The sequence below is a fragment of the Podarcis vaucheri genome (genome assembly GCF_965113315.1).
Source record: "Podarcis vaucheri genome assembly, chromosome: 2".
Classification (NCBI taxonomy): Eukaryota; Metazoa; Chordata; class Lepidosauria; order Squamata; family Lacertidae; genus Podarcis; species Podarcis vaucheri.
Genome location: NC_138760.1, coordinates 133,914,072 through 133,937,256, shown reverse-complemented (window position 1 = coordinate 133,937,256; position 23,185 = coordinate 133,914,072). Strand labels below are relative to the sequence as shown.

Below are 23,185 nucleotides of genomic sequence, written 5' to 3'. Positions count from 1 at the left end.
TTGACAGCATTAAGCCTGAGCCCTTTAATCTGTTTTTAATCTGTTGGGAGCCACCCACAATGGCTGGAGTACCCATAAATTATTTTGTTATTATTTCTGCCTCTCCCTTTGCTGGGACTTGGAGCTGATCCTGCTTCTGGCATCATACTTGATGTCACAATGTTAATGAGACGCCAGGATTCAGCCTCAGCCAAATCCACAGCCCGGGGAAACCTCTGCACCTAGGTTCTCAACAGCCTGACACACCAACCCATTGTTGTTCACAGTTGTATACCGCCATTTATCCATAGATCTTAAGGTGGTTCACAACATAAAAATGTGGGAGATTAAGTAAAACAGAAATACCGTATTTTTCGCCCTATAGGATGCACTTTTCCCCCTCCAAAAATGAAGGGGAAATGTGTGTGCGTCCTATGGAGCAAATGCAGGCTTTCGTTGAAGCTTGGAGAGCGAGAGGGGTCGGTGCGCACCGACCCCTCTCGGTCTCCAAGCTTCAGGAAGCTGTCCGCAAGCCGTGGGAGCCCGCGCTGGGTTCCCGCGGTTTGCGGAGAGTTGTCTGCATGCTGAAGCCTGAGCGCGCTGAGCTCAGCGCGTCCAAGCTTCGCGCACCTCTCCGCAAAGCGCGGGAGTCCGGGGCCCGGCTCCCACGGCTTACGGAGAGTTGCCTGTTCTGGGGTCGGGGGAAGCTCGGGCTTCCCCCGCCCCAGCCCCGCACCTGGGGGGGAATAATTTTTTCCCCTTTATTCCCCCCCCCAAAAAAAACTAGGTGCGCCTTATGGGATGGTGCGTCCTATAGGGCGAAAAATACGGTACATGCTGTATACAGGGAATTGCTGCATTTTATGGGGTGGGGTGGGGGTGGCAGACCCAAACTGAAATCAATGGAAAATGTAAGGAGCCATGTTACGGATTGGTTACAATACCTTCAGTTTCATGAAATGTTTAAATTAGATAGAAAGCTTGGGAGTCATTTTGGACTCACAGCTGTCCATGGAGGCACAGGTCAGTTCTGTGTCCAGGGCAGCTGTCCACCAGCTCCATCTGGTACGCAGGATGAGACCCTCCCTGCCTGCGGACTGTCTCACCAGAGTGGTGCATGCTCTGGTTATCTCCCGCTTGGACTACTGCCATGCGCTCTATGTGGGGCTACCTTTGAAGGTGAGCCGGAAACTACAATTAATTCAGAATGCAGCAGCTAGACTGGTGACTGGGAGCGGCCGCCGGGACCACATAACACCGGTCCTGAAAGACCTACACTGGCTCCCAGTACTGAGCACAATTCAAAGTGTTGGTGCTGACCTTTAAAGCCCTACATGGCCTCATCCCAGTATATCTGAAGGAGCGTCTCCACCCCCATCGTTCAACCTGGACACTGAGGTCCCGCTCCGTGGGCCTTCTGCTGGTTCCCTCATTGCGAGAAGCGAAGTTACAGGGAACCAGGCAGAGGGCCTTCTCGGTGGTGGCACCCGCCCTGTGGAACGCCCTTCCAGCAGATGTCAAGGCAATAAGCAACTATTTTACTTTTAAAAGACAACTAAAGGCGGCCCTGTTTAGGGAAGTTTTTAATGTCTGATGCTGTGTTGTTTTTAATATTTGGTTGGAAGCCGTCCAGAGTGACTGGGGAAACCATAGGTAAAGGTAAAGGTACCCCTGCCCGAACGGGCCAGTCTTGACAGACTCTGGGGTTTGTGCGCCCATCTCACTCAAGAGGCCGGGGGCCAGCGCTGTCCGGAGACACTTCCGGGTCACGTGGCCAGCGTGACAAAGCTGCATCTGGCGAGCCAGCGCAGCACACGGAACGCCGTTTACCTTCCCGCTGGTAAGCGGTACCTATTTATCTACTTGCACCCGGGGGTGCTTTCGAACTGCTAGGTTGGCAGGCGCTGGGACCGAGCAGCGGGAGCGCACCCCGCCGCGGGGATTCGAACCGCCGACCTTTCGATCGGCAAGTCCTAGGCGCTGAGGCTTTTACCCACAGCGCCACCCGCGTCCCTGGGGAAACCATAGGCGGGGTATAAATAAATTATTATTGTTGTTATTATTATTTGTCATGGATGCTTTAAGTTGAGGTTCTTGAATTGCAGGGCGTTGGACGAGATTGCCCTTGGGGTCCCTTGCAACTCTCAATTCCATGCTTCTATGCAAGAGCTCCTTATTTCCCCCCCCACACATTTTGGCTGGGAAGGAGTCCCCATCGCAAGCGTCCCACACATAAAAAGGCTCCACAAAAATACATGGGGTGGGAGGGATTTAATAATAATATTTACATGCCGCTTGATGGTAAGAAAACATCTCTGGGGTTTACTAGAAATGTTAAAATGGTAAATAAAAATAAATAAATTCCACAGCAAAATAAAAATAAAAAGCGCCAACATGTTAAAATGAGCAATGTTGAGATGAAAACGTATCTACATCTCTGTCTGGAAGGTCTTGCTTGTTTACAGTGGTCCTGTGAATAAATTACAAATTTACTCCATTCTTTAGAAAACACCTGATCTTCCTGGTTTCGGATCTTCCCCGTCAGTTTCGCCATCTCCACATCCTCCAGTTAAAGAGTTAAAATCGTATGATACTTATGGTTATATAACAGATGGATAATGGTAATAGTTGGGGACGGACGGACCGCAGGTGATAGTTGGTAGGCTGAATACACATAGGCTAAAGTTATATCGACAAAAGTTGCACGTTTCAAAATCTGGAGGAGAAGACTTCTTGGGAGTGTTAGAACTGACAGTATGTGGTGCGCAAGGCCTTATGTGAAGAGAGAAGCAAGGCCTTGGGCAAGAGACCATGCAAGCGTACAGCACAGTTTCATAAACACCTCATCCATTGTGACAGACTCTCTCAGTTAACACTGGGACAGAAGGAGAACAGGGTCACCTACTTGAGGAATATATGCGAGCCCCTGACAAAAATGTCCCTCTGGTCAAGATCTGGGGCTCTGTCCACATGGACTGGGGGTAGCCGTGTTGTTCCATTGCTGCCGTCCTCTGTCAATTATTAGACAGAGAACGGCAGCAACGGAATTCTTGACTAAACCTTCTCACAGAGGAAAGCATGAAACGTGGCTTTTCTAAGAAGTGTCCTGTGTGTGTTCAGCAGACTCCAGGAAGAGCTTGAAGCTAACACCACTATCATCCTGGTTATGCTGAAGATGACAGTGGTGGTCAGGAGCACCACAAATTTGCAACTTGGTGGCTTTTGAGGTGGAAGTACATGAATTGCTTCTCAATCGGATGTCAAGTGTGCATTCAACGGTCTTGAGAGGCACGGTCAACTTCTTTGCTGGGTGGCCGAAGACCAAGAACGCCGTTGCAAACCTCGCTTGCATGATAATTAAAGTTTCCTAAAGACAACCGTTGCTATGGCTTCACCTTGTGGTGACTTCTTTGATGGGCAGTGAGATGGGCGCTCTGACTGAAGGTCTTTCCGCATTCCAAGCACTGATAGGGTTTCTCCCCTGTATGACTTCTTCGATGGCAAGTGAGATGGGCCCTCTGACTGAAGCTCTTTCCACAGTCCAGGCACTGATAGGGCTTCTCACCTGTATGAATTCTTTGGTGGGAAGTGAGACTTTTCTTCCAGGTGAAGCTCCTTCCACACTCTAAGCATTGATGAGGTTTCTCTCCGCTGTGAGTTTTTTGATGGGCCGTTAAATTGACTCTCTTACTGAAGCTCTTCCCACAGTCCAGGCACTGAAAGGGTTTCTCCCCTGTATGAATTATTTGATGAGAGGTGAGATTTTCCTTCCAGGTGAAGCTCCGTCCGCACTCTAAGCATTGGTGCAGTTTCTCGCCACTGTGAATTCTCTGGTGGGTCATGAGATTAGCCCTCTTACTGTAGCTCTTTCCACAATCCAAGCATTTGTGTGGTTTCTCCCCGGTATGAATTCTTTGATGGGAAACGAAACTTTTCTTCCAGGTGAAGCTCCTTCCACACTCCAAGCAATGATAGGATTTCTCACCTGTATGAATTATTTGATGGGAGGAGAGATCTTTTTTCCTAATGAAGCTCTTTCCACACACTTGGCATTGAAATGGTTTCTCCCCACAGTGAATTCTCTGATGTTGACGGAAGTTTGTGCCTGCATGGAAGCTCTTTCCACATTCCAAGCACTGGTAAGGTTTTTCCCCACTGTGGATTCTCTTATGAGAAGTGAGACTTTCCTTCCGAGTGAAGCTCTTTCCACATTCCAAACACTGAAAGGGTTTCTCACCTGTGTGACTTCTCTGATGGCAAGTGAGACTTTCGTTCCGAGTGAAGCTCTTTCCACATTCTAAGCACTGATACGGTTTCTCTCCTGTGTGAATTCGATGATGGGAAGTGAGATGGGCCCTCTGACTAAAACACGTTCCACATTCCAAGCACTGATAGGGTTTCTTCCCAATGGGATTTATTTGATGAGAAGTGAAATCGGAGCTCTGACTGGAGCTCTCTTCACACTCCAAATATCGATAAGGCTTCTCCTCTGTGTGGATTTCTCCTTCGTTCTTCATTTCTAATTCATCATTACCTACAAACAAGGAAAGAAGCTAATTAGAGCCTCAGGAAGAGATGGAATCTGTAATTCTAGGCAAAGGTAAAGGGACCCCTGACCATTAGGTCCAGTTGTGGCCGACTCTGGGGTTGTGGTGCTCATCTCGCTTTATTGGCCGAGGGAGCCGGCACACAGCTTCTGGGTCATGTGGCCAGCATGACTAAGCCGCTTCTGGTGCACCAGAGCAGCGCACGGAAACGCCGTTTCCCTTCCCGCCGGAGTGGTACCTATTTATCTACTTGCACTTTGACGTGCTTTCGAACTGCTAGGTTGGCAGGAGCAGGGACCGAGCAACGGGAGCTCACTCCATTGCGGGGATTCGAACCGCCAACTTTCTGATCGGCAAGTCCTAGGCTCTGTGGTTTAACACACAGCGCCACCCACATCCCTTCTGTAATTCTAGAACAATGCTAATGAATGCTTGTGAAAGAGGGCGAGCTGAAGAGAGTTAGACGTGAGACCTTACTACAGAGTTCACTGCCTTTGTTGACTGGTATTAACTTACATACTTATGGGAACCTGAGATTCTAAAAGCCTGGTCCTTTCCTGGGATGGATTTTGTTTGGCCCATTCATGGAATCCAGTCCATCTCCAAGGTCAGTCATCTCCTTTGAAAACGGACAGAAGCAAAACAAAAAACAAAAAAACCACCTGGCAGAAGCTACCTCGATCTCCCAAACCACTCCTACATTTAAAACGGCACGGTGAGTTCAGACAAGTCTGATCGTGGTTGAAAAAGCCATAACTGGAGGAACAATATTCGCAGTTGAAACAGGCAATAGCTCTCCATGGGGGTGTGAGAATTCCAGGTGCTGTAGGTTGTCCTGTTGAGCTCCATCAAAATATTGGAGGTTTATCAGATAGAGATACGCTTGGAGTTTGAAAACAGATATTACGATCTAGCAGGGAGCCTTACCTAGAGAGTCCAGGATCCCATAATTTCCCTCCATGACCTCCTTATGCAGAGCTCTCTGGTCAGGATCCAGCAACGCCCATTCCTCGTCTGTGAAACAAATAGTGACATCATCAAAGCACACCAGACCCTAAAAGAAAGAGGGGATTGTTGTGCATTTTATTGTGATTTTTTATTTGTAGTGATTTTTTAACAAAGTAGTAGTAATAATAACAATAATAACAATAATAACAACAACTTATTATTTCTACCCCGCCCATCTGGTTGGGTTTCCCCAGCCACTCTGGGTGGCTTCCAACAGATCACTAAAATACAATAACCTATTAAACATTAAAAGCTTCCATGAACAGGGCTGCCTTCAGATGTCTCCTAAAAGTTTGGTAGTTATTTTTCTCTTTGACATCTGGTGGGAGGGTGTTCCACAGGGCAGGTGGCACTACTGAGAAGGCCCTCTGCCTGGTTTCCTGTAACTTGGCTTCTCATAGTCAGGGAACCGCCAGAAGGCCCTCGGAGCTGGACCTCAGTGTCCGGGCAGAATGATGGGGGTGGAGACGCTCCTTCAGGTATACTGGACCGAGGCCATTTAGGGCTTTAAAGGTCAGCACCAAGACTTTGAATTGTGCCCAGAAACATACTGGGAGCCAATGCAGATCTCTCAGAACAGGTTTTATGTGGTCCCGGTGGCCACTCCCAGTCATCAATCTAGCTGCCGCATTCTGGATTAATTGCACTTTCCGGGTCACCTTCAAAGGTAGCCCCACATAGAGCGCGTTGCAGTCATCCAAGCAGGAGATAACTACAGCATGCACCACTCTGGCGAGACAGTCTGTGGGCAGGTAGGGTCTCATCCTGCGTACCAGAAGGAGCCGGTAGACAGTTGCCCTGGACACAGAATTAACCTGCGCTTCCATGGACAGCTGTGAGTCCATAATGACTCCCAGGCTGCGCACTTCTGTCTTGTCAGGATTCAACCTCAATCCATTAGCCGCCATCCATCCTCCAACCGCCTCCAGACCCTCACACAGGACCTTCACTGCCTTCACTGGTTCTGAATTCAAAATAAATTCTCTTCCACATTCCCCTTCTTACTTTGACAGCAAACATTAATTTACCATTAATTGCTATATCCCACACTTCTTTATACCATTCTTCTATTTGAAATCCACCTTGTTTCTTTCCATTTCCTAGCTATGATAATTCTTGCAACAAATTTGTGATTAAGTCCTTCATAGCTTGCATACATTTAACCTTAACGTAGATTTATAGCAATGGTATTTCTGGACTTTCATTCAGCCTTAACCCTGCCATTTCTCTTATCTCCTTCAACACCCTTTGCTAAACATTTTGTACAAATTCACAGCCCCACCACATCTGAATATATGTCCCAGTTTCCTGACATCCCCTCCAACATAACACCAAATGTTTGTTGTCTATTTGATTTAGTCTTACTGCTGTTACTACCACCTCCATACTACCTTACAGTATAGTTATTTTCTTATAGATATCCTTTTCAGAGGATGTTTCTCCCATGTTTTCCCCAAGCTCTATTTATCTGACCTGTTAACTCCTTTTCACACACCCCTTTTAGTTGATCTTGCTGATCTTCCGATTCTACCACGACTTTGTAAATTTCACTGGTTTCCCCTTTTATATTTTTCTTCATCTTTCCTTTTTTATAATCACCTTTTTGAATTTTGTATATTCTCGACATTCCTTATTTCCCCTTACCAATTTCTTTGTCCATTCCTCCAATTGTATACAGTTAAACCAAGTTATTTTACTTCCCGTTAGAGCAGCCTTTCTCCACCTGTGGGTCCCCAGATGTTGTTGAACTCCCATCACCCCTAGCTAGCAAGGCCAGAGCTCAGGGATGATGGGAGTTGTAGTCCAACAACATCTGGGGACCCGCAGGTTGAGAACCGCTGTTCTAAGGGAAGGTAAAGGGACCCCTGACCATTATGTCCAGTCATGGCTGACTCTGGGGTTGCGGTGCTCATCTCGCTTTACTGGCCAAGGAAGCCGGTGCACAGCTTCCAGCATGAATAAGCCGCTTCTGGCGATCCAGAACAGCGCACGGAAACGCTGTTTACCTTCCCGCTGGAGTGGTACCTATTTATCTACTTGCACTTTGACGTGCTTTCGAGCTGCTAGGTTGGCAGGAGCTGGGACCGAACAACGGGAGCTCACCCCATCGCGGGGATTCGAACTGCCAACCTTCTGATCAGCAAACCCAAGAGGCTCAGTGGTTTAGACCTTATTCTGAGCACATAGTGTCATTTGCCACCTTTTTTCAGGGCACCTTTGACAGAAAGCAGGAGGTGGAAGGAGTCACTCTTGCCAGCCCCACCCCTCAACCTCTCTCCCCACAAGTCTCCTGCCCCCTACCTGATCTGCTTCCATAGCCGCTGCTTCCCCTTCACCACCATGAAAAGACTGGTGAGGAGGAGGTCTTGCCGGCATCATCCTGTCACCTGCCAGAGACAAAGGGAAATGGGAAGCCATGAATGCCTGCTTCTCGCTGAGGTTCAGGAGTGCATCTCTAACTGCAGACGGGCCTCTGCGAAAGTTTCCCTTGCTTATTCCATTCTGATATTTTACCCATTTCATATTTTAGTTGTGTAAAAACACACCTCTCCTCCCCTGGGCTCTTGGCCTCTAGTGTCTCGCCTACGAAAAGATGAAAATAACCCACAAATGACTTTCAAAAGCAACAGAATGTGACCAAAGAGAGAAATAATTCCTTTCTCCATACCCAGTGGCTTCTCTCTGGTGTCCATCGGAGTCTTCTCTGCCTCACAGGAATCCAGGTCCATTTCTGCTAACAGATTCTTTATCTGAAAGAGCAACAAGGATTCAAAACAGGGAATGGGGAGAAGGATCAGAAAAAGAATGACAGAAGCAAAAACTTGACAGGTATCAGATCTCATTCCTTGGATGCATTCCAAAAAAAGGGGGCCCTTTGTAGAGCATTTTGGGATACTCTTGCTCTGGTTTGGAGCCCCTTGGGAGTTTCCAGAGGAAAGTCTCTCTCACCTGCTGCTCTGCCTGCTCCCTCTTCTCTGCCTGACTCAGGAGGAAACCTTCGGCCAGGGCCACCGCCTGGGAACTGGTCTCCGCTCCGCATTCCCTCACCCAGCTCTCCATCTCCGGGGGGAGGACAGCCAGGAACTGCTCCAAGATCACCAGGTCCAGCATCTCAGCTTTCGTGTTCCTTTCTGGCTTCAGCCACTGATGGTCAAGGCAGTAGAGTCGGCTGCAAACCTCTCGGGGTCCTTCGCTCTCCTGGTAGCAGAACTGCCTGACCGGCTGGCTCTGCACATCGGAGCGGAGAGTGTCCTCCTCACCCAGGATCCTTTGCATGGAGTTTTCCCAGAATCCACCACTTCTCCCAGTTTGCATATCACGGTCTCTTCCTGCTTCAGGACCAGCTGAGTCTTGCTCATCCATCTGTGCTCTCAGGAAGCCTCCAAGAGATCAGAAGGAATCAGAAGGAATCTTCCGCCACGTTCTGTCTGTCTGTCTGATTTAGAGGTGCTCACAAATCCTACAAAGCAAAACCGTAATTCTGTGATAAAACGGATGAACCGCTCAACAGGGTGGCCAACTCCCAAGAGATTGTGATCTACGAAAAGAGTTTAAAAACTGGCAGTGACCTACCCCCTTTTTGGGGATTCGGATCAAAGTTGTTGAGCTTCTTTGTGGGAAGCCAGTGATCTACCACAGATGTCCAGTGATCTACCGATAGATCACGATCTACCTGTTCGGACTTGCCTGCTCTAGAAGAAAGAGGTTACCTGAGCATGTGTGGATAAGACTTACTAGGAATCAGGGCTGGACTGCCTGTTTCTTCCCTGCTTCGGTTTCATTTTGCAGCATAATAATAATAATAATAATATTTTATTTATACCCCGCCCTTCCTGGTTCAGAAAACTGGGCTCAGGGCAGTTAACAACAAATTTAAAACACTTAATTGATGCAACAAAAAAACAAGCATAAAATACAGTATAAAACGTGAATAACAATAAATTCAGAATTCAAAAATCAATTTGGGGGGAAATCCATCCAATGAACATTAGATGATCACCAGGGCTAGCTGGCTGAATTAGTCCTATTTGGGCCAGCGAGGAGACCAGGGGAGAATGAGCTGTGGGATCCCAGAGTGGGGAATCCTCATAAAAAGGGGAGAGGGAGGGAAGGAAGGGAATAAAAGATCAGGCTAAGTTCAAGTAGAAAGCCAGGTGGACTAGCTCTGTCTTACAGGCCCTGCGGAAGGAGGTTAAATCCTGCAGGGCCCTGGTCTCATGGGACAGAGCATTCCACCGGGTCGGAGCCACCACTGAGAAGGCCCTTGTTCCCCCCCCCCCACTTCCTTGTTCTAAGGGCCAGATACTTACCTGTCCAATCCCCCGAAAGCCAACTGGGCCAGAGGAAAGGTAATTTAACGTAAGTCAACATTCCCATTTCAGCATTATGCTTAACACCCTCTGCTCATCGACTTGGAGGGCTCCCCATGCATAAGTTGAATCTGCCCCCCCCCCAGCATCCTCCCTTGCAGTCCTGGGACCCCTCCTTCTCCCCAAGGCACCCCATGGCAGGAAACAGAAGAGGCTCACCGAGTTGCGCATCCTTGGCAGAGCAGAGACTCTTTGCGAACCAAGGGCACCCGCTTTCTCTCTCCCAGGTGAGACCCCCAGAGAGGTGTCTCCCCCCCCCCCCGCCGGCGCTTTGAACTATTCTCTCCCTTTGGCCAGAAAGAGGACCAGATCCTTTTTTCAACAGCTGTTCATTCTAGGGTGGGGTTTCCTGCTCCTCGTTTTTTCTAGCCCAGGCGCAGAGCAGCTCGGAAGGGCAAGGGGGTTCCCCCCCCGCGCCCCAAATTCAGCATATTTGAGTTGGGTTCTTCCTGCTTAAGATCGGGATAACGCGGAGAGAAGAGAGGGCAGATCCAGCTGCGCTCGGCACGCCAAGGGTTAAAAGGCACTGAGCTAGAAAGGCCAGGAAATAAGGGGGGGGGAGGTCCTTCGGAGCAGAAGCCCCTCCCTCCCAGGGGTGGGGCTGGGGGGTCTTCCCCCCCCTCCTCTGCCTGCCGCCTCAGTTTCCCTCCTGGGATCCTCTCTTGGGGTGCTTTGGGGAGAAGGGGGGCTGCTCAGCTTCTGTATGGGGGGACCCCCCAAGTTGGGTAGCCCCCTCTTCATCTTTTGCCCTGTCGGGGGGGGGAGGGGTCCTGGGGGACACGGGCTGCAGAGTGACCCCTGGACTCATCCCCCAAAAGGAGGCGTCCCCCAATCGGTCTTTCTGGTGCAGGGCATCGGAGTGGGGGGGGGCCGCTTTGTCTCCGGGGAGGGAGGGAGGGGTTTGGGGGGGCACAGGGCGGTTTAGGGTATAAAAGGGTCTGGGTTAAAGGCGGATCTACACGGATCCTCATGGATCCTCCACTTTTTAAAAAATAATTCCCAACAAATCCAGTGTCAAATCACACCTGGAAGGCACGCCTGCAGACCGGACTATAAAAAAAGTGGATCCAACACTTTGCTGAGCTGCAGCACCACAAAAACATGGATCCTCATGAATTCATATGATTTTTATATTGAAACAAAATAAAAACACCATGATACTCTACACCACGTTTTTGTCTGTAGGCAGAAGCAAAAAAATCACACATCCACTGTTTCGTGGTACCGCTGGAGTTGACCGGAGTTGCAGTCTAGCAAGAGCTGGGGGGGGGGCAAAGGTTCCCCACACCTCACCAGAGGAAAAGGATTCTGCATATGCTCAGGAGCACATTTGCCCTGCAGTCTTTGAAATGCTACATCCCCCTTGGAGGTCAAGGATTTCTGCGCATGCTCCAGGACACTCAGCCAAGGTGCTAGGATTTTGGTCAGCCCAAAGGTAGCTGCTGCACTCTTTAGACACAACGTCTGCTGAAATTGTTGATAAATTTGCACTGGCTTCCTCGCCCTTCGAGACTGAGGTGGGGACTGGAACAGGTCTGCCTCTTTGAGGACTTCTTAATTTATTTTAGAATAAATTTTCCTTTGGAAAGAAGCAGGTATGTGCTCCTTGCGACTGGGCATATTTCCAAATGTGAATTCCGCAGAAAAACAACAGACTATGAAGCATTCATGTGCCCATGGCGCTGGAATTCATGTGCTCCCATGCCAGAGAGGTTTTATGAGCGAATTTGATGGTTCCTTTCCCCACTCAGGCCAGACAGGTCCCCCACGCATCTGTCTTTAATGTTATAAAGGGACCCCTGACCATTAGGTCCAGTCGTGGCCGACTCTGGGGTTGTGCCGCTCATCTCGCTTTACTGGCCGAGGGAGTAGGCATACACCTTCCAGGTCATGTGGCCAGCATGACTGAGCCGCTTCTGGCGAACCAGAGCAGTGCACGGAAACGCCGTTTACCTTCCCGCTGGAGCAGTACCTATTTATCTACTTGCACTTTGACATGCTTTCGAACTGCTAGGTTGGCAGGAGCAGGGACCGAGCAACGGGAGCTCACCCGGTCACGGGGATTCGAACCACCGACGTTCTGATCAGCAAGTCCTAGGCTCTGTGGTTTAACCCACAGCGCCACCGGTTTAACCCACAGCGCCACCCGCGTCCCTTTAATGTTATGGCCCACCATTAAACTTGCATGCACCACAAAATGTGGCCCCCACATGGAAAGAGCAGGCTGTATATACCCTTTTCTCTCCCGATTTGAGTTCCACCTGGAAATTATGTGGCAGAAGTTACAAATGCTTGCAAATCCATGCCCTGCTTAATTCACAGAGTGCAGACGGGTAGTGATATTATTAAGCCCCCCGCAGCAAACGTAGAAACAGAGAGCCCCCAAGCACCTTAGAAACAAAAGGACTTATCGTGGCAGAGCCAGTTGTGGGGCTAGAGAGTTTGGGATTAGAGCATTTTGCAGGCGGAACAGCAGGTGCTTCCGAGTTCTTCCAGGACATCTTGGGGCCCTTGGGGCACTTCAGGGATCGGCCCCTGACCGTGGCCCTTGCCTTGGAGGCCCTCCTCCAGCTAAGGTGAGTGGGGTCTTTGGCGTGGATGGGGTTGTGGGTGGGGGGCAGAACCCCAGGGGGAAAGAGCAGGCGGGAGGGAGAAGGGGCAAGGGAGACTCTAACCCTCTCCCTTTCATCTCTGCAGCACCATGAGGCCCAAATTCAGCTGCAATATGATCAGTGCCATCCTGCACAGGACGTTGGAGGCCGTGCTGAATGGGGCCGAGGAGGAGGAGGAGGAGGAGAAAGAAGTATGTCCTTGGTTTTGACTTCCCTTCACGGCTCTTTCTTCTTCTTCGTCACACACTTGCAGAATCCAACCCAGCATTCTCTCTTTTCCCGCAGGAACTGAAGAGGCACTTCTGGCTCCTGCTGGGGAGTCTCCTTATGGAAGCTCCCAACCCTGGCACCCTCCTCCACCTTCTCAGCATAAGTGTCCTGATGGCATCAGGGGTGGTTTTAGGGTTGTTCCCCCCCCCCAATCCCTTACCCAACGGACTGCCCCATTTCTGGGGCACAGAGCCTGTTTGGCCCCCAATTTGGTCCAAGACCAAAGCTGGCAAACCCTCAGGGTCCAGAAGTGCCAGGGACTCCGTGGTGGGGGCAGTGGGGGCCGCTTTGGCCCAGACTGGCCCCTGACTCTGAGACGCTCTTTCCTCCTTCAGGACCTCCGAGGATATGCCCTGGGGAAAGTGGGGAGGCTCAAGAACTAGCGGCCAGCAGCATTTCCTTGCTGCTGGCCGTTGCCCGGAAATACCCCAACCTCAGAGTAAGTACCTTGCCTTCTTCTATTCATTTCTTTGGTTAATTTCACCCCCCCCCCCCGATCACATCCCCAAGTGATCTTTAGCGCAGATGATGTGGGGTGTGTCCCTGGGGCCCAGGATGAGGCCAGAGGCTTTTCCTGCCCCCTTTCCTGCTGCTGCTGCCCTTCCACATCTGCCCAGGAGGCTGCAGGGCCCAGGGAGGTCCTCTGGAACAGAGGGAGACCCGTCCTTCCTGACTTGGCGCTGCTTCTGTGCTCTCTTGCTCCCATCTGACCCCAATTTCTCTTTCCTCTGCAGATGACAGTAGTTCGGCCGGACCTGGCTTGCTTCCGCCTGAAGCCGAAAGAAGGTAAGCCTTGTAACACCTTGGAAACAGCAACCTTTGACTAAAGGCCCGTGGGAAAATCTCATTTTCATTCTATTCTCATTCTCTTCCATCCAGATGACATCATCATTGAGGATTTATAGGTAGTGCGGACCTCGGCCTCCGATGGACACCCGAGAGAGGCCAACATCCAAATGCACTCAGCAGGTAAGACTTTCTCAAAAGCCCACCTGTAGTTAGAGATGCCCTGTTTCATCTGTGAGAGAAGCAGGCACTCCTGGCGACCTGCTTACCTTTTTTCTCTTGCAGGTGACAGAATGATGCCGGCAAGACCTCCTGATCCAGCTTTTCATGGGGGCAGAAGGGAAGCAGTGGCTGTGGGACCGGATCAGGTAGGGGGAAGCTGCCTTGTGGGGACAGAGGCCAAGGGGTGGAACGGTGTCATGGACAGGTTGGGCACAGAGGAATGGTGGGAGGAACCAGGAACCAGGAAGGGAAGATGTCTCAGAGCCCAGGGAGTGGAGGGGGGACAAGGAGGAGCAGTCAGAGGGAGAAGAGGCCGGGGAACCAGGGGAGGGGAGCCAATGGGTCTCAAACTCTCGGACTTTCCCCTGTGTCAGAAGACAGGCTCCGGCAGATGGAGCAGACGAGATCCAGAGGAAGCTGTTTGTGCACGTGCCGTAGAGGGAAGCCAGGGGCCGATGGGGCTCATCCCACCCCAGAAGGGAGCCCATTGAGGAGAACTCTGATTCTAAACCTCCGCTGCCTCGTGGGATGGCTTCAGGAGAAGAATAGGCTCCAGAGTAAACCCTACACAGATGCAGAGTAGAGTCCCTAAGATGGTGAGGTGGCATTTTGTAGGCCTCCTTCTGGCAACTCCTGCAGCCCAGCTGGGGCCTTGTGCCTTGCTCTTCTTTCCTCTGGACCACCTCAGGAAGGCTGGGGGGGGCGGATCTGGGCACAGGGTTGACCCCTTAGTTTTGGCAAAAGACAGGGCAGGGCAGGGGACACACAGAGAGAGATCTGAAAATTGTTAACATTATTTTGCCTCCAAAGATCTCATGGAATTTTGGGTTTTTCTGTTCCTTAGGATATATGATCTACTCCCTGTGTAACTCCACGTGTCAAGAAGAAAAAGAACTGGAAGAGAATGGAATAAAAATAAACATTTTTAAATGGATTTTGAATAAATGCTCAAGAAATTGTTACTGTTTTGAATTTCATTGTGTTATTGTCTTCCATTGATCTGCACACTTTTGTTGTTGCAGCCTGAAATAGCATAAGCATTTTTTGCTGCTGCTGCATCACTCTCAGGTTGATCGTGTTAAGTCCACTAAGATCCCTAGATCCTTTTCCCTACCAGCAAACCAGTGTCTCATATCTTATCTTGGTGCAGCTGGTTCTTCCTGCCAAAGTGCAGAAGCTTAGATTGGCTACAGGTCCTCTTTGCTCGCCTTCAGGGAGTGACCATGTCGCAGTCAGTGCTGTGGTAGCTCCGTGTGGCCTTCGCACAGTTCAGTGCAATCGCCTGGTGACAATCCAGTCCAGCTGGTGCCAGGGACCTGAGACCTAAGATGTCTCCAGGACAGCAGACCTAAGATGTCACCAGGAAATTCCTATAGACATGTGAGCTCAGCTACTCAGCAGCCCCTCTGCCCAAGTGATAATTCCTGGCATCCTGATACCTGAGTGCCAGACAGGTAGCCATTCCAGAAATAACAAACCCAGATGAAGACCAAAGGGTGTGATTAACTTGGCTGGGAAACAGGGAAATGTACATATCTTTTTGTTCCACTTGATGGGCGTTTGGTGGAGGGCAAGGAGAACCCTGGGGCAGGGTCCAGGATGCTCAGATTACTGCCACCAGACCTCCCCTTTCATGATGTAACCGTGATGTACTTGGGGGGGGGTGTAACATGGGGATTAGCAGCTAATAAAAGTTTGGGGGCTCTCTTGTTCGGGGCTTCCATCTTGTTTCACCTGGTGGCAGGTGGGAGTCCTGTCCCGACAGTCTTCAATCAAGACCAAGCCTCCTGGCTGCTGTTTCGCTCCAATTTTCCTGGTTGGTGTCCTTGCTTTTTATCCAAGAGAGCCCTCGGATTTCTCCGTTAACAAACCAGAGACTATTGAGAAGCAAAGCAGCTCGTAAGCCTGATCTTTATTGAACTGTTGCAACAGGGTGCTCCCCTCACACGCAGGAGAAGGAGGAGGACCCAGAACCCAGGTGTGTCCACCCTTATATAGACATTTTAAATTGCCCACCCTGGAGTACAAGACCACCCCCCCCAGATACATCATACCTACATCACAGAAACGGCAGTCTACAGCAGAAATCTGAGTGCGTTGTTTACCTCCTGTCTGGCAGGTTACCTATTAATGCTCACTTGATTGGATACCCTGGGGAGCCTGGCCAGTCTTTTGTAATGACAAATACTTAGTTCCTGAGCCAGTTCACAGGCTCACCCTATTCACACACAGACATACCCTTAAGACAGGATTTGTGAACGAAAAGACAATGGGGAGGCTTTTCCATTTTCCCTTGACCTTGCAGAGAAAATTTGAGGTCAGTTTGGGAGTCAAAATGGTTCCAGGGCTGCCCTCCTGTGCTGCTCCAGACATGTAGTCCACACATCTATGTATGCGCTTGGTTGGTAGATTTATGAACATTTATTATATATATGTAAGACCGTAAATATTTTATTTCATTACAATAACAAACAAAAGCAGTAAGGTCACATTGAGACACGCGGGCCCCTTCAGACCTCCAAGCCCTCGGGTGTTCAGAGGGTCTTCTGAGACCAAACAGAAAAACTGAACAGAAAACATAGTGGCGAAACCCTGCAGATCTCACCAGCAATGGAAGGCAAGGCAGGAGACGCCCTGAAGGAATAATAATAATAATAATAATAATAATAATAATAATAATAATATCCTGTCCATCTGGCTGGAAAAGAAACCAGCCTGGGGAGCGAGAAGAGGCAGACTCTTCCCCCCGCCAAGTGCTGAGAGTGGTTAGAAGACCCTCTCCCACCAGCGCCCACAGCACAAACTACAATTCCCAAAGTTCCCTGGCAAGATTGGTAAACTACTGTATTTTTCGCCCCATAGGACGCACTTTTTCCTCTCCAAAAATGAAGGGGAAATCTGGGTGCGTCCAATGGGGCGAATGCAGGCTTTCGCTGAAGCCTGGAGAGCGAGAGGGGTTGGTGCGCACTGACCCCTCTCACTCTCCAGGCTTCAGGAAGCTCTCCGCAAGCCTTGCAAGCCCGGTGGGAGTATCCGCGGGCTCACAAGGCTTGCGGGCAGCAGCCTGCAGCCCCTGCGAGTGTCCGCAAGCCTCGTGCGCCCGACAGGAGGTCCCACCGGGTGCACGAGGCTTGAGGCGGCAGCCCGTCGCCCGAAGTGCGGGGAGCCCTTCGGAGGGCTTCCCCTGCTTCGGGCAGGTGAGCGCAAGGCTTGGGGCGGCAGCCAGGGCTGGGGGGGGGGAAATAAATTTTTTAAATTCATTTCCCCCCCAAAAAATGAGGTGCGTCCTATGGGCCGGTGCGCCTTATAGGACGAAAAATACGGTACTCTGGGAAGCGCAGCTTTGTGACTGGAAAGGGAGGTGGGGGTGTCTGCTAGCAACGCTCAGCACCCTGAACAAACTACGGTTCCCAGAATTATTTGGAGAAAGCCAGGACTTTTAAAAATGGCCTGATGCAGCTTTGCAGGTGCAGCGCAGGGGGCGGCTGTGTGTGTGTGTGTGTGTGTGTGTGTGTGTGTGTTGTCTCTTTCCTTTCTTTTTGGAATAAATACAGTGGTACCTCAGGTTACCGACGCAAATGATGAGCAGAGCTCCTGCAAACTCGTCCCCCTCCCTGGCTTGGCCGAGAGGAAGGGGGCAGGACCCTCTGCTCCCTGACTTGGGGGTCACGGCAGGCAGCCCTGAGATTCTCCCTTCTCCCAATCCCAGGGGGGTGAGAGGGGAGGTTGCCAGGGGGGGGGGGACCCAGGCAGCTCTGGCCATAGCTGTCAACTTTTCCCTTGTCTTGCGAGGAATCCTATTCGGAATCAGGGAATTTCCCTTTCAAAAAGGGAAATGTTGAGAGCTCTGGCTCTGGCGCAGGAGAGGGGCAGCCGGGACTGGGGAGGGGGGGTCTCTTGCTCTGGAGGATGGGGCCCCCTCTCCCTCCCCTCTCCTCTCTGGACCCAAGGCGACCTGGAAGACAACAACCAGGACATGGGGGGGAGCGGGGGGGAGGGGGGGAGGGAGGTTTCTGCAGAGGTTGGGCGTCCCTCCGTCAGGGATGCTGGAGCTGAGATCAGTGGCGTAGCGTGGGGGGTGCCAGGGGTGCCGGCCGCACCGGGCGCAACATTTTGGGGGGCGCGTTTGGCCGGCCCCCCTCGAGGAAGCGGGAACCTCTCCAAGGCGCAGCGCGCCGTCGGTGGAGGAAAAGAGCCGCGCAGCAGCAGCAGCAAAGCCGGGAGGAGCAGGAGGTGGAGCGAGCCTGCTAATTGCTTGCTGGGAATTACCGTAATTTTCGCTCCAAAACACACACTTTTTTGCTCCTAGAAAGTAAGGGGAAATGCCTGTGCGTGTTACGGAGCGAATGCAGTGGATCGGAGCCATGGCTGCCGTCAGTCAAGCAAAGCGGGAGCTGCTTGCAGGGCTTTGCGCAGCTCTAGCTTTGCTTGCTTTACAGCCAGGCGGAGGGGGTGGAGCTGAGGAGGAGGGAGGGAAGGAGAGCCATGGCAGCAAAGCGGGCAGCAGCCGCTTACACGCGAGGAGGGACAGACGGGAGCCATAGCGAGCCGGAGAAAGCGCCGCGCTCTAAACGGAGCAATGAGGCTGCAGAGGGACGGCAGGGCACAGGAGGGCTCTGAGCCACCAGCGCAGTGAAAACCAGTAAAAAAGTTTTTTAAAAGGCTGCTGGGGACAGGAGGGCACGGGATGAGGGAGAGGGGGAAATTACGATTCTCCCAGCGTCTCAGCTGATCCGCTGAGCAGGACTTGGGTTGCAGGGGATTCACCATTAGCTGTGTAAAGCAGCAAAGAGGGAGAGAAGGAGCAAAGTGGGAGAGGAAAGGAGCTGCTTACACTGCTGTAAGTGGCTGCTGTCCGGTTGGCTCCTTTAAAGCAACAGTGCTCTTTCCCTCCCCCCTCCCCGCTCAGCTCACCGAAAAGCTCCTTCTCCACCCACCCCACGCGTGTTCCTTGTCCCCTTAGCAGTGGCGTAGCGTGGGGGGTGCAGGGGGGGCCGGGCGCAACATCTGGGGGTTAGGGTTAGGGGCGCAAATCCATGGGTTAGGGGGCGCAAATTACTTGCCTTGCCCCGGGTGCTGACAACCCACGCTACGCCACTGGCTGAGCTTCCTGCCTGGCAGGGGGTGGACTGGATGCCCCTCCGGGTCCCTTCCAGACTCTCCTACGTGAGGGGTCCCCTGATTCTTGGGGGGGGGTCTCCCAAATGAAGCGTCTCTGGGGGGGGGCGATGCACGTGGTTCCTGCCTCGGAGGAGGAGGAGGTTCCGCCCGGCTCGCCAAGGGTTAAAAGCAGCGGAGCTGGATTGCTAGAGAGGACCGGAAGTGGCGTCTTGGGGGGGCGAGGTCCTCCCTGGCCCGGGCCCCTCCCTCGCCGGCCCCCCTTCTGCTCGGTCTCCCTCTCTCGGGGTGAGTCTCGCCGTGGGGAGAAGGGGGGGGTGTCGGGGTGCAGGGGAGGGGGCGGGGGGGGCTGGTCAGATCCTGCAAGGGGGGGCGAGGGGGCCCGGGCTCTGCCCTCTGGGGGAGGGAGGGGTGGGGGGGGGAGCTGCGGATAAAGCCCCTTATGCTCAATAAAGAGGTGGGGGGGGCGTCTTCCTCCTCTTTGCCAGGTCCCTCCAGCCTCGCTACTGTGTCTTTTCTTCTGGCAGATCCAGGAGACAGCAGAAACCGCTACATTGTTAGCAGGGCAAATAGAGTAAGATCCATTATTCTTATTGGATTAACTTTCTAACATTGCTCAGCTTTTTTCTTTCCTTAATCAAAAGGAAGCCTATTGGCTCACATGTTTTCCTCCTCAGTTGTCACTTTGGTCATTGATATGGATGCAGCGGCGTAGCGTGAGTTCTCAGCACCCGGGGCAACGCAAGTAATTTGCGCCCCCTGACCCGGGGCAAGGCACGTAATTTGCGCCCCCCCTAACCCCTAACCTGCGAGTTGCCGCTGGCGCTGCCGCCCAAACGACGCCGCTTGCCCGGAGGAGGAGGAGGGGGGCAGAGAGGCGAGGAAAATGCAACTGCCCAGCAGCTGCAGCAGCACCGGCGGAGGCGGGGCTGTGAAGAGGGGCTGCCTGGCGCGTCCTCCGCGGCGAGCGCTGAGAGCCGCTGCCTGCCGGGCGCCTTCAGCCCGGACGCGCGCACAGCTCGGCGGTTCCGCGAGACATGCGGCTCCGCTACAGCCTGCGCCCGAGGCTCTTCGGCGACTCCGGAGGCAGCGAGCGAGCCCCCCCCCAGATGTTGCGCCCGGTGCGGCCGGCACCCCTGGCACCCCCCACGCTACGCCACTGTATGGATGTCAACCTTCAGAACGTATTTTGCATAGCAAACTATACAACACTCTATAGCAAACTATATCCGGTCTAGGGTACCACCCACTAAGAGGGCCTCCGTCTTGTCTCAATAAAGAGTTGAGGACGGGGGTATTCCTCCTCTTCAGGAGGTTTCATATAGATGTTGAACAACCCCTCGTTGAAGGCTCCACAGTGCTGACAAGCATTCCCCAAGCAACACCCTCTGGGAAACCTCATCCCAGTAGGACCAGGACCAGCGCAAAGGGGGGCCACCCACCCCTAACTGGGACAGGCGCTCCAGGAAGATGCCACAGTCGATGCTATCAAAAGCCACTGAGGGACTGAGGAGAATTAAGAGGGACATGTTTCCCTTGTCTCTCTCTTGACAGAGGTCACCACACAGGGTGACCTGTATATTTCAAGGAAATCAGTTTCCTCTAAGGGTGCCTTCGTCCGGTCCTTGACCACCCACTCCAGAACCTTGCTCAGGAAAGGGGGATTAGCAACTGGCCAGTAGTTAGTTCAATTTTCTGAGCATGAAGGCTTGTTCCATGAACGTTTTACTTCTGGTGGTGTATCCATTTTACAACAGAGCAACACATTTGCTTTGTAGGATCTGCTGGCACCTCTGATTCGCACAGGGAGAACGTGGCAGAAGATTCCTTCTGATTCCTTCTGATCTCTTGGAGGCTTCCTGAGAGCAGAGATGGATGAGCAAGACTCAGCTGGTCCTGAAGCGGAAGGAGATCATGATATGCAAACTGGGAGCAGCGGGGGATTCTGGGAAAACTCCATGCAAAGTTTCCTGGGTGAGGAGGACATTCTCTGCTCAGATGTGCAGAGCCAGCCGTTCAGGCAGTTCTGCTACCAGGAGGCCGAAGGACCCCGAGAGGTTTGCCATCGGTTCTGCCAACTAGACCATCAGTGGCTGAAGCCAGAAAGGCACACGAAAGCTGAGATGCTGGACCTGGTGATCTTGGAGCAGTTCCTGGCTGTCCTTCCTCCAGAGATGGAGAGCTGGGTGAGGGAATGTGGAGCGGAGACCAGTTCCCAGGCAGTGGCCTTGGCTGAAGGTTTTCTCCTGAGTCAGGCAGAGGAGAGAAAGCAGGTGAGAGAGACTTTCCTCTGGATACTCCCAAGGGGCTCTGAACATCTCAAAATTCTCTAATAATGAACCATCCTTTTTTGGAATGCGCCCAAGGAATGAGATCTGATACCACTAAAGTTTTTATTCTCTAATCCCTCATTTTCTCTTTTGAATCCTTGTTGTTCTTTCAGGGAAAGGATCTGTTCGCAGAAATGGGCCCCGATTCCTTTGAGGCAGAGAGGACTCTGATGGACACCAGAGAGTGGCCGCTGGGTAAGGAAGAAGGACAATTATCACTGTAATATTTAGTGGATTTTGAAGCTAATAACTGGGTTCTTTTCATGTTTTGATGGGAGACGTATGAGACCAAGAGCCCAGAGGAGTGGAGACAGTATTTTGTACACAAATAAAATATGGGTTAAAGTGTTGAAATGCCCTTAGCAGGTGAGACTTTTTTCTGAGGCTCGTCTGTCATTCGAGATGCACAGCTGAACCTCAGAGAGAACAATACACTCTGGGTTTCCCAGTTAACTTTGTCTCTCGCAGGTGAAAGAACGATGGCAGCAAGACCTCCTCCTCCGTCTTTTCATGGTGGCGAAGGGGAAGCAGCGGCTGTGGAACCAGATCAGGTAGGGGGAAGGAGAGTTGTGGGGAAGGAGGCCAAGGGGTGGGGCAGCCAGGGGGCCTTTGAGCCAAACACACCTCTCTCCTTTTCTTGGCTTCTGTCAAAGTGGCTCTTCACGATTTCCATACATGTATTGAATTTTCTGGATGCAGCTGACAAACCATAAAAAGGTGCCAGGATTCATCTAACTCAGCTGCACATTGTGGCGCTCCACCTATTTGCAGAAAGGTGAATTCCTGTCGTTGGCCTCATTCTGTCTCGAGAGACAATGGAGTGCGCCTCCGGGGGTGAAGTCAAACTCTTGGAGAATCACAGCCTTCGCTGTCGCTGCAGAGACCAGTAAACTGACCTCCTTGGGGCAGAAGGCCTGGGCAGTGTGGATGGAGCTCCTGGGCTGCCCAGATGACGAAACCCCACTCTTGGCCTCTCTGACGTCATCCAAAGGAAAGCATACCTGGGCTGTAGGAGTTGCTGGAAGCAGGTGTACAAGGCTCCATCCAACCGCCTTAGGGACTCCATTCCAGATTTGTGTTGGCTTCACTCCATAGCCTTTTCTTCTCCCAAAGATATGCCACAAGGTGGAGGAGGTTTAGGATCAAAGTTTTCCTTCTCTTAGTTGGGCTCCCTTACCAGGTGGATGAACCCCATCTGCTCCTCTCTTTCCTCTGAAGAACAGGGAGCAACCACCAATTTGACTGTGGGACCTACTCTGCTCAATGTGCTGAAACTAGTCTTAGCATGGACGGGGGAGTCCCTGACTCATTGAGGGTTTAAGACCCATTGGTTCCCTTCACCTGGTTTAGCTGGTCAGTCAAAGCCATTCCCAGGATTGTGGCCGCTGTCTCATGCTGACAGCTTCTAGGAGCCACAGGTGAGAGCGGAGTGCAGGATGGGGACCAAACATGGACAAACCATCCCAGAAGGAGCAGGATGTGTCCCCCACCACCCCACAAGGATGAATACTTATAATTTAAATACACAATAAAAGAGTTCCACTAAGATGTTAAAATAAGCATCCATATTTAACATGTGCGGAAAACAATCCCATTCAAACATGATCACAACAGAGCAATCTTTATGTTGTCTAAGAGGAGGACATTTCCCTCTTTCTTTTAGGGTCCGGTGAGCTTTGAAGATGTCGCTGTTCGTTTCACATACCAGGAATGGGCATTGCTGGATCCTGACCAGAAAGCTCTGCATAAGGAAGTCATGGAGGAGAATCGTGGGATCCTGGACTCTCTCCGTAAGGCTCCCTGTTGGATCATAATATCTGTTTTGAAATTCCATGCGTTGCTCTATGCGACAAACCGCCAATATTTTGATGCAGCTGAATGGAGGGGCATCAACTGTTTTCTCTGTGAATATTCTTCCTCCACTTATGCCTTTTTAAACAATG

General features: G+C 51.6%; 2 protein-coding genes and 1 long non-coding RNA gene across 11 annotated transcripts in view; 2 read left to right on the top strand and 1 right to left on the bottom strand.

Annotated features, from left to right (window-relative positions):
* The window catches only part of LOC309525761 (uncharacterized protein), a 29,446-nt gene extending 19,333 nt beyond the window's left edge, over positions 1 to 10,113 (bottom strand). Inside the window, exons 1-4 of one of the 3 annotated variants that reach the window (XM_082211272.1) lie at positions 10,064 to 10,113; positions 8,484 to 8,994; positions 8,203 to 8,284; positions 7,836 to 7,921 (exon numbers count right to left, since the gene is read on the bottom strand). In XM_082211272.1, the coding sequence (XP_082067398.1) occupies positions 7,836 to 7,921; positions 8,203 to 8,284; positions 8,484 to 8,897 (582 nt within the window). In that variant the 5' untranslated portion in view covers positions 8,898 to 8,994; positions 10,064 to 10,113. Of the gene's footprint in view, positions 1 to 7,835; positions 7,922 to 8,202; positions 8,285 to 8,483; positions 9,066 to 10,063 lie in introns of those variants that run through there. The other 2 variants (XM_082211273.1, XM_082211274.1) reach the window with 2 other exon arrangements.
* Positions 10,114 to 12,019: 1,906 nt separating this feature from the next.
* Positions 12,020 to 14,766, top strand: LOC309527009. Of its 3 annotated transcripts, none has more exons than XR_014217046.1 (8): positions 12,020 to 12,480; positions 12,602 to 12,707; positions 12,802 to 12,885; positions 13,122 to 13,225; positions 13,521 to 13,572; positions 13,666 to 13,755; positions 13,858 to 13,940; positions 14,639 to 14,766. It is a non-coding gene; the product is annotated as an uncharacterized lncRNA (long non-coding RNA). The 3 variants fall into 3 exon arrangements; XR_014217047.1 differs by adding an exon at positions 14,172 to 14,223 and having other exon boundaries at positions 12,022 to 12,480; positions 12,802 to 13,225; XR_014217048.1 differs by adding an exon at positions 14,169 to 14,223 and having other exon boundaries at positions 12,022 to 12,480; positions 12,802 to 13,225.
* Positions 14,767 to 19,148: 4,382 nt separating this feature from the next.
* The window catches only part of LOC309525748 (uncharacterized protein), a 35,994-nt gene continuing 31,957 nt past the window's right edge, over positions 19,149 to 23,185 (top strand). The window contains exons 1-5 of one of the 5 annotated variants that reach the window (XM_082211226.1): positions 19,149 to 19,200; positions 20,691 to 21,185; positions 21,356 to 21,437; positions 21,711 to 21,793; positions 22,906 to 23,032. In XM_082211226.1, the coding sequence (XP_082067352.1) occupies positions 20,784 to 21,185; positions 21,356 to 21,437; positions 21,711 to 21,793; positions 22,906 to 23,032 (694 nt within the window). In that variant the 5' untranslated portion in view covers positions 19,149 to 19,200; positions 20,691 to 20,783. Of the gene's footprint in view, positions 19,201 to 19,403; positions 19,487 to 20,690; positions 21,186 to 21,355; positions 21,438 to 21,710; positions 21,794 to 22,905; positions 23,033 to 23,185 lie in introns of those variants that run through there. The other 4 variants (XM_082211225.1, XM_082211227.1, XM_082211228.1 and 1 more) reach the window with 4 other exon arrangements.